A 12757-nucleotide genomic window follows, 5' to 3' on the forward strand; every position below is an offset into this window, starting at 1 on the left:
TTTTAGGCTGAACTCACAGAAAGAACTCACGAAAAGGAGAAAGGCGGGCGGGGACCGGCGTAAGCTGCGAGTTGCACGTTAATAACCGTTTATTATGCAAACCCAGAAAAGCCAGCGGTGCAACCAACGGGGAAGCCACTGGCGCCCTCGCCTGCTCAGCCTCGGAAGGGAGAACGTGGAGAGCGCTGCAACCCCGATTCAGCCTCGGCGGCAGGCGAGAAGCCTTCCTTGGGCGGCTTTCCATAGCCGCGTCGGCAAGACGAGGAGGAAGCGCAGAGCGGCTTCCTGCCCGGTTGGAAGACCCAACCCGGCTGCCGAGCGCAGCGGCGTCGCTCGTGGGCGGAGCCTGCTTCCCTTCGGCCGGCCTCCAGACCGCCTCCGGAGGGCGCATGCGCGTGACGGCGCCGAGCGAGGGGCGTGGTCTGGCATCCTTGCGCGCGGCGGGCCGCTCTGACCTTCGGCGCTCCTCGCGGTTCCGCCATGGCGCAGGCCGCGCAGAGGCTGCTCAGGACCGTCTCCGCCAAGGGACCGCAGCTGCTCTCCGGTGAGGGGCCGCGGGGGGCGCACTCGGGGCGGGAGGGCTTCCTGCCGCGCTCCGCTTCCAGTCCCTAGCCCGTCCTGCGACCGGCTCTGACCCCCGGGCGGCCTGGGACAAGGCTGCAGCTTAGCTGAGGCGGCTAAAGAGGAGCAGCCATTTTGCCGGGGCCCCAACCCTGCCCTGTTCTGCCTGTGGAGCGCCGGGCTGCGGTGGGGCCTTGGAAAAGCTGAGCCTGCCCGCCTCTTTGAGACGGGGACCCCCGTGCAGGCCAGGAGGGCCTCCTGGCGCCAGAGAAGTGGCTGAGAGGTGGGGTTCGTAGCTGAAGTGGGCATGGAGCCTCTCCAGGAAGAAAAAAAGTCTGTATGTATGATATACATGCCACTATCACCCTGCATTCACTGTTTTCTTACTCTTTCTACTGATGAGGCATGCCCGGCTTGGCCCTTTGCAAGGACTTTTTCTCGAGGTCTTACGAGGGAACCAACGTATACAATTTGGGGAAGAAGACCTTGCATATCCAGCAGCTAGCTGCCTTGTGAAGAATTGGGGCATTGGGGAACAAGTGAACAGGAAAGGACAGCCAGGGAGGGCAGGGGCCAAAAGGGCAGAGATGGGGGGAAGTTGAAGTGCCCCTGCAGTCATAAGTGCAGGCAAGCTGCCATGTCCTGAATTTGTCACTTGACTGTGTGTGTGTTACAATGGCCATGACCTCAGGCACCCTTTGGATGTTAACTTCGGGACTACCTATATTAAGGATGCTGAGGAACCAGAGAGAGTATGGAGGAGAGTAACAAGCATGGTAAGGAGTTTGGAAGCTAAAGCCTTTGTAAAGGATTTAAAGGTTTAGCCCAAGGAAGGGCAATTAATTTTCTCAAAGGACACGTTAGAAACTGGGAGTGTGGTAGAGGACCGCTGCCTTACCCCATCTACTAAAGCCACACTGGCTCCTCGCCAATGCCCTGACAATGCCAACTTCCTTTCCAACGGAACCAATGCCCTGGCCGCAGATTGGACATGGCCTGTGAGCCATAAAATGCCCAGATCTGGTTTAGCCTAAAGAAAACAAGGCTAATGCAAGACAGGATATCGGTCTTCTAAAACCTGAAGGGCTATCTCAGAAAGACGGTGATATATGCTGGGAACAGGACAAGAACCAGTAGCTGGAAGCTTCACAGAGATGTAAACTTGAAATAATAAAGAATATTACTCAGAGGCCCTGTCTGCTGCCTGGAATTGAAGGGGCTCCATCACTGAAGTGTTTCAAGCAAAGTTGGGACAGCTTGTTTGGCAGGGATGGTCTAAGGCAGGTTTTATGCCATGCGTAGAGGTTAGACTGGAAGCTCCCCAAGATTCCTTCCAACCCTAGAATTCTAGATCCAGTGACAAGCCCACCACTATTCTGAGTGATTAATGCCTAGGTTTAAATGGTGTAACTAGGTTTTCCTTTAATGCTTAGTCAGAATCTCTTTTTTTCTTTATTATGCCTCCTGTCAGATAATAGAGATCTTATTCCCTCTGTTTGACATAGTATCAGATATTCAATAATAATAATAATAATAACAATAATAATAAGTTGGAAGGGACCTTGGAGGTCATCTAGTCCAACCCCCTGCTCAGGCAGGAAACCCTATACCATTTCAGCCAAATGGCTGTCCAGTCTCTTCTTAAAAACCTCCAGTGTTGGAGCATTCACCACTTCTGGACGCAGGTTGTTCCACTGGTTAATTGTTCTAACAGGAAGTTTCTCCTTAGTTCTAGGTTGCTTTTCTCCTTGACTAGTTTCCATCCATTGCTTCTTGTCCTGCTTTCAGGTACTTTGGAGAATAGCTTGACTCCCTCTTCTTTGTGGCAGCCCCTGAGATTTATTTTTATTTATTTATTTTATTAATATTTCTATACCGCCCTTCTCCCGAAGGACTCAGGGCGGTTCACAGGGCAAGAATAAAATACAAAGTTACAAATATTAAAAGGAGATTAAATAGTTGCCCGTTAAAACAATTAATATACTACATTTATAAAAACCCCAAAAATACAACAATAAAAATACAAGAATAAAAACCCCACCAATCCCCCATCAGGCCAGGCCGGCTTGTGCAAACAAAAACGTCTTCAGATCACGGCAAATGGAGCGAAGATCGGGCGCCATCCGGAGCTCTACCGGTAACTGATTCCATAGTTCCGGAGCGCCCACAGAGAAGGATCTCCCCCTGGGGGCCACCAATCGACATTCTCTGATCGGTGGCACCCTGAGGAGACCCTCTCTGTGGGAACGCACAGGGCGCAGGGAGGTTGATGCCGGCAACAGATATTGGAACACTGCTAACATGTCACCCCTCACCCTTCTCTTTGTTAAACTACACATACCCAATTCCAGCAACCGTTCCCTAAACTTTGCTCTTGCTTCCTCAAGCTAAATGATCCTAATTCCTTCTGTAAGTCCTCAGAGGATTTTATAGGCATCTAATCATCCTTGCTGTTCTTCTCTGAATACAGTCTAATTTCTCTGAATGCTTTTTAAACCATGATGTCCAGAACTGGCCACTATATTACATGTGGTCACTAACTAGTATATTGTAAAGTAAAATTCTCAATTCCAGTAATGTAACACCATGCGTTTGATGTTGTTGCCTAAAGATTGCAATGAGTATGTTGTTGAGCCAAGCCATCCAGCACTTGTGGATATCATTTTGATTTAAGCATAGAATTTCCCATTTCACAGTTTATAGAACTGGGCTCATAATAAAATTATCAAGATCATTTTGAATTTTATTTCTGTCTTTTAATATATTAACTAGTCTGATCAACTTTTTACCATCTGCATTCTTAATGAAGAATATGGGGGCTTTTATGCCTTGATATCTTATTCCATTTTAACAAGAAACCACTTAAGAGCTCTTTTGAGTAGAATTTCAAGCTAGCATTTTACTACCAAATGTTATGACAAGGTTAATTAGCTGGCTAATTAAAATGCCATAGGGTACCTTGTTAATTGCTGTGCTGGAATCAAATTACATCTGGAGCATTTGAACAATGTATATTATTTTAAAAAATGAAATAAATTCAGTCTGGCATTATTAAGTCTGATTAACAATTTATTGTATTTACAGTTGCTTGGAAATTCATCACTTTATGCTCTAAAACAGGTGTCAAACTCACAACATCACGTGATGTGCCGCGATATATTGCAACTTTTTTGACACTGCCAGCAATGGGGTGGGTGCGGTTTCGCTACGATGCATCCAGCCCATGGGCCACCAGTTTGACACCCCTGCTCTAAAATAATCCGAGGCACTGACATCAGACTGACTGATTTGAAGTTTCCTGGATCATCCATCTTCCCCCCTCCATCTCTGTTTAATGACAGAACAACATTTGTCCTACAGTTCTGTAGATTTTTACCTTTCTCCAGAATTTCTCAAAAAACACTTAAAGCTTAAGCCAGACCATAGTAAGTTCCTTCAGTGCCCTAGGATGGTCCTCAAGATTTAAACACATTTCTTTCCTGATTGCATTTCTGTCAGCCTCGGGTTGGTTTTCCATAGTTACCTGGAAAAACAAGTCGTATTAGAGAAGAGTGAAGCAGAATAGAACCAAGCAGTGTTGTTAGCATTTTGTGATCTATTTCAGCTGATGAATGCTTTTCTATTTAACATTACAAGTTCCCAAAAGGATCTGCCCTATGAACTAAATACTGTATTCACCACCTGACTTGGCTATAGAGACAAACTCATACTGCAAATATTGTACCACAAAGGCCAAGCAAAATATCACCATAGAGCTAGAAATGCTTTGTTTGCTTTAGCATTTGCCATTTGCTCTTCATCTCTCTTGCTCTTGTTCTCTTCTAGCTGCTGTAACCTACTCAAGGCCTCGGCTGGACACTTTCTTGTACTACGCCAAAGTTGAGCTGGTCCCTCCAACTCCTGCTGAAATTCCTAAGGCAATTGAGAGCCTGAAAACATTGCTGAAGAGCTACCAGACTGGGCGCTTTGCACAACTCACAGTCAAGGTAAGTATGTGCCAGCAGTTGTAGCTTACAGAAGCTTTGTTGGGAATAGCTGCTTCCAGACTCCTGCTTTCCTGAGAGGCTAACCTATCTCTGTTCCTGCAGCGTCTAAAGTTAATTCCAGCAAATCCCTTCCTAGGGAACATGGAAACTTTTGGAGTGGTTGGGGGGAGGGATGTCAGAAGTTGAAGCATGAGGTAGTTTTCCATCCCATGAAGGAGATAATGGGATCAATGAGTCTTCTGAAAGAGTAGCTATATTAATTTGAATAAAGTCTAAATACCTCATAACAATTTAAATGTAACTTATAATGACCGAGTGATAAGGTATTAGAAGACCTCTTGGTGTTGTATTTCACTGGAACTATCTGGGAAATGGGTGAGGCAATTGTTACCACAACAACAATCATTTTTTACAAAACCTTTTCATTTCCTTTCAGGAAGCTCTGAGGAATGGTTTGGTGGCTACTGAAGTACTGATGTGGTTTTACATTGGTGAAATCATAGGCAAACGTGGCCTGATTGGATATAATGTCTGAAGAAGTTTCTTCTTTTGATTCCTGGTAGTGTCTTGATAACATTAAATTATGACACTGAGATTAAACTGTGTCTGCAAGTCATGTTTACATTGTGGCAGAGCCAGATGGTCACAGAATCATAGAATGTAAGGGTTGAACAACGTCTAGTTCAACCCCACTTGGTAGAGGAATCCATGATTGCAACATTTCTGAGAGACGGTCACCCAGACTGATGATGGCCTCAGAACTGACAGCCAATCTTCAAACCTTTTTTTCTTATTCTCCCCCTCCCCATGTATTTATGTCCTTCCATAAATGCCTTGAAGAAACTATACAGCTGCCAGAAATGAATGAGGAGAGAGAGACAGATTAGACTTGGTAGGTTCCTGTTGTACCAGGAAATGATAAATAGGTAGAATTAACCCTAAATCTCCAGTGACAGTTGTATAGAAGAAATAGTAAAGAATAACTTTTGTTTTTCCTCAAAGATAGTATTTAATGCACTCTCAAAGCTGACACTAGCCAGAGCATAGAACTCAAGTAGTGCAAGATTGGAAGATGTGACTTGGCCCATAGCATTGCCAAGATCCAGACGACTGAATGGATAACATCATCGCTGTTTAATGACAGAAAATGATCTTAGTTTCTGTTTTCAATTCTGTTTTCTATTTGTTCAGATACTTTCAACTTTGTAGAGGTTAGTTGGGCTTCATACTGGATAGTTATAATGCCACATCCAAAAACTGTTCAAATATTCCTCACCTATCCCACTTCCTAGAGTCAGAGGAAGTGCAGAATATTAAAGCTTTTTCTCCCTAAGATTTTATAGGAAACAGTTTGGGTGTTAAAAGGAAGATTGGGTTTAGCTTTAATGGGTTTTCCCTTTTTTGCCACTGTGTAAGCTGTTGCTGACAACAGAAAGCTGATCTGTCTTTTCAGCCAAAAGCATATTCCTTTCCTCTTACACAAAACAACAGGAAAGATTTGTGCATTAAGTGAAATCCTAACATACTGCACGTTGAACCACTTTCCTATGCCCACAAAAGAACGACTTCAGTAAGGTTTGCTAATATTGTGGGGCTTTTACAAGTGACTGCTAACTTAACAAGGATAGCTTTTAGATTTAATTCCACCCCCAAGGAAACGGTATCACCTTTTATTATACTAAATTTCTTATTAACGGGGTCCTATATCTTTGTGTTGTCAGAAGAATTTATCACCCTTGTTCCTGGAGGAAGAGGGTTGTCTTTTATTTATTCTTTCTTCGATCGCCCCGCTTGTAACCGCGCCTTAATGCCAACCCGTAACCACCAGAAATGCTGCCCGGACGGGCCCCTCGGCCCAGCTGCTCAGGGAAGAACAGCCGGGGCGCACCTGCACCAATCCAGGAAGGAGACGCAGAGCGCCCGGCTCGTCCCTCCAGGTCCCCACATCGGAGGGCCAGAGCAGCCGGGGATGCTGGGAGCTCCAGGCCCGCCGGAGGGCCACCCTCGCTGCAGTCCCGGCAGAAATCCCGCCTCCTCCTGGGCACCGGCCCACCTTCGCACAGGTTGGCCGGCAGGGAAGCGCGGCGAGCCGTTTCCCTGGCCGGCGGCAGCCGAGTTCCAGCACAGCTGCTCAGCCTCCCAGCAGGCACCGCGATGCCTGGAGGACGCTGAACTCCAGCTGCCAGGCCCCGAGCCCACCCAGAGGGGCCGGCAGGGACGGCGGCGGCGAAGCAACAGCTGTGGGGGACCAGAGCGCAGCCAGCCGTGTAGCGGGCAGCGGCGGCCCAGGCTCGGAAGCTTCGCGGGGGAGCGGGCTGGCCCGGTGCCGGCGGACCGGAGGAACGGGCAGAGGTACGGCGCCTTGACCGAGGCCGCCTCCGGGGGCGAGCGTAGCTCTCTCTCGGGCCCGCTCCCGGAACAGCAACGCTTCCGGGGGGGAGGCGCCGCAGAGCCGCTCGGGGGGTTTCGGCCGAACCGCCGCGGTGGGGGCAGCGGGAGGCCTTGGCGGGAGGCGCCGAGCACTCCCTCCCCCACGGCTGCATCTCCGGTACGGCGCCGGACGGGGTCGGCTGGATATCGGAAGAGACAAGCGCAGCCGGCCCCGGCCCGTCGTGGTCGTACACGTGGGAACGAGCGCACCCGCGTCTGCTCCCGACCTGGGTCCGACCGCCTCTCCGCACCTGCCGGGCATCGTCGCAAGGGGGCAGCACAGCAGCAGCAGCGGCAGAAGCGACCACCGCCGGCTGCCGCCCCGCCCTCCCAAAGGCCCCGCGCCGAGCATGCGGGACCGCTTCTGCCGGCCGCGAGGGCGAGCGTTTGCGCCATGCCACTGGCGGGGCGGCAACGAGCGGGCCCCGGACCCTGGATGGGCGCCGCGATTATGCCGGGCGGCCCGCGGCGCCGTTTAACTCAGGCGGGGCGCGGGGCGGTGCTCCGGCGGGGCCCGGGAACCTGGATGGGCGGTGCGCGCGTGCAGCGCCCCTAGGGGCGGGTTGTGCGGCAGGCTGGTTCCCGGGCGCGGCCCGGCCCCGCTCTCTGGCGCTTCGCCTCACAGGAAAGATGGCGCACAGCGGTCGGTGGCGCTTCCCGGCCCGGCCCGGCAGCGGCGGTTGGGGTCGCCGCGGGCTGGGGGGCTGCCGCGTGCGGGTCCCGGCCCTGCGCAGCCTGCGCGGGGAGTCTGCCGAGGAGCGGGCGGCGAGCGGCGGCGGAGGAGCGGCGGCGGCGGCGCTGGCGGGAAGCGGAGGGGGCGGGGCGGGCGGCCCCTCCTCGGCCGCCGCCCCCTCGCCGCAGCCCGCCGCCCCGCTCCCGGCCAGCACGGGGGTGGCGCCCGGCTTCGACGCGGCGCTCCAGGTCTCGGCCGCTATCGGCATCAACTTGCGCCGGTTCCGGGCGGCCTGCGGGGCCGAGGCCGGCAGCGGAGAGGTGAGGCGGGCGGGCGGGCGGGCGGGGCCGCTCTCTCTGGCCGGGAGCCGCCCTCGTGCCGAGCCGACGCGTCCCCGGCGCGGGGAAGGGGCACGCCCCCTCCTTGCCTGCGCGGCCGCCGCGGGAGCGAGCAGCGACGCGCCTCCTCGCGGCTCCAGCCGTCCCGGGAGACGCGGCCGGCCCGGCCCTGGTCCTTGTCCTTCCCGCGCGGCCGCACGTGTAGCGGGCGGAGGGCAGCTGGGCGGCCCCGAGTTGATGTCCGGAGCCGCCGCGGGGTCTGCTTCCCGCTTCACGAGCCGCCGCGCTCCCTTCCTGGCCAAGCTCCTCGAGGCGGCGGGCAGAGTTGCAGGGGCGTCTTCGCCCTGGATGGCCCCGCGCGCCCGGTTAAGGCTGCCCAAAGCCAGGCGGGTTTTTCTCCGCATTCCGGGGGCTCCTCAAGTGGCAGAATATGCTACTCTGAGCTTAAAAGAAAAAGTAACAGCCTCTCCGTGAAGGTCCTATATTGTTACTTTATTAAAGGTGTACTAAACCAGTGGAGCCCTGCAGCATTTCTTTAATGGGAAGTTGTAAAGTAATACTTTAAATATAGAAGACAGGTGACTCCATTGAGTGCTCCATTCCTATTTTCTTTCTTAATGTTATGTTTTGCAATGTACCATGGCAGTCAGAGGTTTCCCCCCTTCCCCCCCCCCCCAACGTATTACTGATGTCTGTCTTTATAAAACGTCATCCTTTCAAAAGTGAGTACAGATTTCAGTGCAAGACTGCCTGGTTCCATTCAAATTCTGTGCTGGCTGAAAAACGATGTAGCCTTTTTTTCACTTTCCCTCGTGCTTGTTATCCAGTGACCAAAGCATTTGATGTAGATGATCATGGCACATGCTACTCCCAAACTTACGCTTTTAGCATAGTGCTTCACACCAATTGAAATGGTGGTATAGATTTTCTTGAAGTAATATTTTTTGCTCAATTTCCTTGGATGTATTATAAGGTCTCTCAGTGTGTTAATGCTACATAATATTAAATGTGCTTTGTCAAAGTCCTTATGAGTACAATAATTTTAAAACTTAAATTTGTCCAGTCCTCTCTCTTAGATGCTCAGGACAGTGGACTGGGGCTCATTTAATTCTTCACTGCATGACAAGTCAGAATGAGGAATAGTGCACTAAGTCACTCAAGCTGCTGCCTGTGCCACACCTCCCTATGATCTGTCAGTGCCATTAAATGGGCTTAAATAGCCCATTCATTCTGTGTCTCCTAGGTGTAACTTGGTCATGAATTACTAAAATGAGGGAAGGAGGCAGAGATGGGGAACAAAACATATTTTATGTAAAAATATTTTCACTGCTCAAATTCATCAAAATTCCACGCATACATAGTAAAAACATCCTATTTGCAGATGTAAATCATTTGAGAAGACCAGTGTTGTGGATGAAGGTGCTCTCTGAACTTGGTTGTTTTCTTGCAAATGGTTCATTAGTGAGTGAGGTTTGCATCTTGTTTACATACCATAGTTTGAGAGGATGTGTTGTAGTCTTTTTCTTTCTTTCCTAGGTTTTGTGTCTCTTGAATGGTAGGTAAATATGGTTTATCTTCATATGTGTATGGATGGCTGCTTTGTCTAAATATCAAACGTCCAGGAAGTCCTACTATTTTTGGACTGGGTTTACCTAAAACACTGTTAGTTTCCCAGTTAAAAGTGGTTGAATCTGTCCATGTGTGGTGAGATGGAGGAATTTTTGCCGTGTCTTCTGACTCTAGTTAGTGTTCATGGGTGTGCTTTGCTAGTCTGTGGAGTCCTTGATGCTCTTTGAGCTTGGCTGTTTGCTTGCACAGTTTCATTACCCAACTAGGTAACATCATCAGTGGTAGGGAGAATGAGGCTTGCTCCCTGTTTATATACATGGGCTTGCCCTCCCATGTCGGTGGGGTGTGTGCAGTTTTCTCCTTGGTTGATTAGAGTATTGTTTTCTGCTTGATTGTCTGGTGTTATCTGAGTGTTGGTAGCTGGAGAGGATATTTTCTTCTTAATTTTTGTATTGTCTCTTTTTGAATAATGTATGAATGTGATTTATCTCTGTGCCTATTTGTGGCTGATTTCTTTGAATGCCAAAATTCCAGGAATTCCCTAGCATTTTGGGATTTAACTTGGTTTAAGATGTTCACAGTAGAAATTATGGTTGAGTCTGCACTTGTTAATGGACACAATTATTGCAAGCTGCAGTCAATCTGAGACAGGTTTACAATAGTGCCCAATCTCTGCAGTGGTAACAGATCTGTTAAACTGTTTTGCTTTCAGATACTGCTGTCTGTAGAAGGTTTTCAGGATGCTTGAAGTATTATACTGTCATTAAACTGGACAGTCCTGTTTAAAATTCTGGCTGATCTTTAGAAAATTGCAGAAAAAAGCAAAGCTCAGATTCAGTTGTTTTCTTTGGAGCTTTGGATGATGAAACTCTTGGATAGGCAAATAACCCATTTTGGGACTTATTCTATACAGTAGTTACAAAATTGTTTTTTTTCCTAGTTGATGCACTGCATTTTGTATATTATCTTATTGTTATTGTACTGTTACCTTCTTTGAATTATTTAAGCAAGCCATGGGACATAAATAGAATTAGTTGGTAAAAGGTTTGATAAGTTCAAGATAAGGACCTTGAAGATAAGCCCCCCCCCCCAGTGATTTGCTGTGTGTTAATTTTCCTAAACATTTTATTCACATAATTGGTTGTATGCTAATAAACTTCAGTATTAAAAGCAGCATCTGGTGGCTCACCTGCTTATCCAATTTTGGTAAATGAATTTTATCTTTCTTTTTTACTTCAACTCCATTTTTGGAGACTGACTTACAATATTGATATCACAACATTAAAACATGAAACCATCTATTTGCTTTTCTGACTGATGGACTCTAGCTAGTAGATGGGAAGTAGTCTTACAACCAGTTTGATGGTGTAGTTAAAGGTACTTGGCTAGAAAATGGGGTGTATTAAAGCAGGACTTTTCAACCAGTGGTACGGGTACCACCTGTGGTACATTGGCACCTGGCAGGTGGTACATAACCATCCTAGAAAAGTGGTAGCGGGGGAAGAGAATGAGCTGAACCGGTGGCAGCACCTCACAACCCTGAGCAAGAGACAGCTGGAGCTGCAGGGCTGTCAGGGCTCAGTGGAAGCGCCAGGATCAGCGCCAGGCTCCAGCTGGAGCTCAGCGCTGATCCTGGCACTTTTGCTGAGCCCAAAAGAAGCGCCAATCAGCTGGAATGTTGCAGCATCCCAGAGTCTTCTGATTTACATTCAGATGCTTGGCAACTGATTCATATTTATGACCGTCACAGTATCCCAGGGTCATGTGAAATGACCAAAACCTGCTGCAACCACCCAGCAAAGGGGGGGGGGGATAAAAACCAAACACCTCCCCACCCCACCCCTGCTGCCAATCCTCAACAGAAATGCTCACAACAATGAAAACCTCAGACAGGAGGAAGAGCGCTTCCATACTTCATCACTTTTTTTCCTCTTTTTTTTTTTGGTCATCAAGTTTTTGACACCTTGCCAGTCGACTGGTGGTACTCGGATGTTGCCATATTCTAAAAGTGGCACAATGGGTGAAAAGGTTGAAAAGCCCTGTATTAAAATGTGGCAAGCTGGCATGAGTTCCAGAAATGCAAAGTTTGAATCCAGACTTTTGCAGTCTTATCTGGAAAACAGAAGTTGACTAATAAAACTCAGGATGAACTACAAGATAAAGTAGGTGAAGAATGGCTTGTCTTAATGTTTGACACATTCATTGCTTAAATTGCAATCTGAATCAATGTTTTGGGATTAATTTTAGTCCCCTTCTTCACACCATGCACTGAATTTCTGAACTTCAATTGGTAATTTAAAAATGGCCCTAGAACAGGGGTGTCAAACTGCCGGTCCACGGGCCTGATGCGTCATGCCGAAACTGCACCTACCCCTTTGCCACCAATGGAAAGGTACTTCACGACACGTCATGTGACGTTGCGAGTTTGACACCCCTGCCCTAGAATATCATTTGGAATGCTTCTGTTACAACTATTCCCCTTTTTGTTTAGATCAACTTTAGTATGATGTTATGTGATGGAAGCTGATTCTTAACTGAGGAAGGATAAGGCAGGCCATGGGAGACTGGTGCTGTTGTATGGACAATTCTGCCAAGGCTTGCCTGCTATATTTGCACGCTGAGGAATCCAACTTGCAATGTCCAGTAAAGGTGGCAGCACCTTCCCAGTTTTCACTTTCTGAAGGGAGTATAAAATTGAAGACTTCTAAGGTTCTGTTTGAAACCTAAGCTATTAAGCAGGGAAGTCAGTTTATTCTTACTTTTCCTCTCTGCTCTTCTGTTTAGTGGAATTCTGGCTTCGAAGAAAATTGAGGGGAAAGGATACTGACAGCTGGGGCTTATTCATGCTGCTGTAGAACCAAAGATGCTATAATATTTTCTAGAGAAACCCAATAGCAAGACATGCTGAAGAAATATTTTTTTAATGAATGTGGTAAATCCTCATTAAGGGCTGACACAATAGGATTCTTGTCCTGGAACTCCTGTTTCTGTAGTAACTTGAAGTGGCATTTCTCAATAGATCTATACCTTTCTCCAAAACTGTTAGCTTGTGATGTGTCTGCAAACTAAACTTTGGCTGTATTCTTTCAAGGACTTCAAAATAAGTTCTTTAGCAATTTGATATTTTAAAAAGCATGTGCTTGTGAGATACAAATTCAGTCTCACATTTGACAGATTATTCTGCTACGCTCAAGTCTTTT

At 48.3% G+C, this 12757-nt stretch overlaps 2 protein-coding genes across 8 annotated transcripts in view; both read left to right on the forward strand.

The window, feature by feature from the left end:
• The first annotated feature begins 148 nt into the window (after positions 1-148).
• ATP5MG (ATP synthase membrane subunit g) lies at positions 149-5147 on the forward strand. 3 transcript variants are annotated; one of them, XM_081333452.1, is made up of 3 exons: positions 149-544; positions 4387-4547; positions 4984-5147. In XM_081333452.1, the coding sequence occupies exons 1-3, from the start codon at positions 481-483 to the stop codon at positions 5080-5082; spliced, it is 324 nt and encodes a 107-aa protein (XP_081189578.1). In that variant the 5' UTR covers positions 149-480; the 3' UTR covers positions 5083-5147. The 3 variants fall into 3 exon arrangements, with proteins under 3 accessions (XP_081189578.1, XP_081189579.1, XP_081189577.1); XM_081333453.1 differs by lacking the exon at positions 149-544 and adding an exon at positions 937-1337; XM_081333451.1 differs by lacking the exon at positions 149-544 and adding an exon at positions 3761-3986.
• A 1478-nt stretch (positions 5148-6625) lies between these two features.
• Positions 6626-12757, forward strand: part of KMT2A (lysine methyltransferase 2A) — a 39374-nt gene continuing 33242 nt past the window's right edge. For 2 of the 5 annotated variants that reach the window (XM_081333720.1, XM_081333719.1), the window contains exon 1: positions 7569-7970. In XM_081333720.1, the coding sequence (XP_081189846.1) occupies positions 7608-7970 (363 nt within the window). In that variant the 5' untranslated portion in view covers positions 7569-7607. Of the gene's footprint in view, positions 6900-7568; positions 7971-11670; positions 11724-12757 lie in introns of those variants that run through there. The other 3 variants (XM_081333717.1, XM_081333716.1, XM_081333718.1) reach the window with 3 other exon arrangements.

Source organism: Vipera berus (genome assembly GCF_964194415.1).
Source record: "Vipera berus genome assembly, chromosome: 8".
Lineage (NCBI taxonomy): Eukaryota > Metazoa > Chordata > Lepidosauria > Squamata > Viperidae > Vipera > Vipera berus.

Excerpts from the sequence above, each read along its gene's own strand:
- ATP5MG (XM_081333451.1), top strand. The coding sequence starts at position 3,896 with ATGACAGAACAACATTTGTCCTACAGTTCTGTAGATTTTTACCTTTCT. Across the intron at positions 3,987-4,386 it reads AAAGCTTAAGCCAGACCATA|CTGCTGTAACCTACTCAAGG; the intron begins GTAAGTTCCTTC and ends GTTCTCTTCTAG. Across the intron at positions 4,548-4,983 it reads TTGCACAACTCACAGTCAAG|GAAGCTCTGAGGAATGGTTT; the intron begins GTAAGTATGTGC and ends ATTTCCTTTCAG.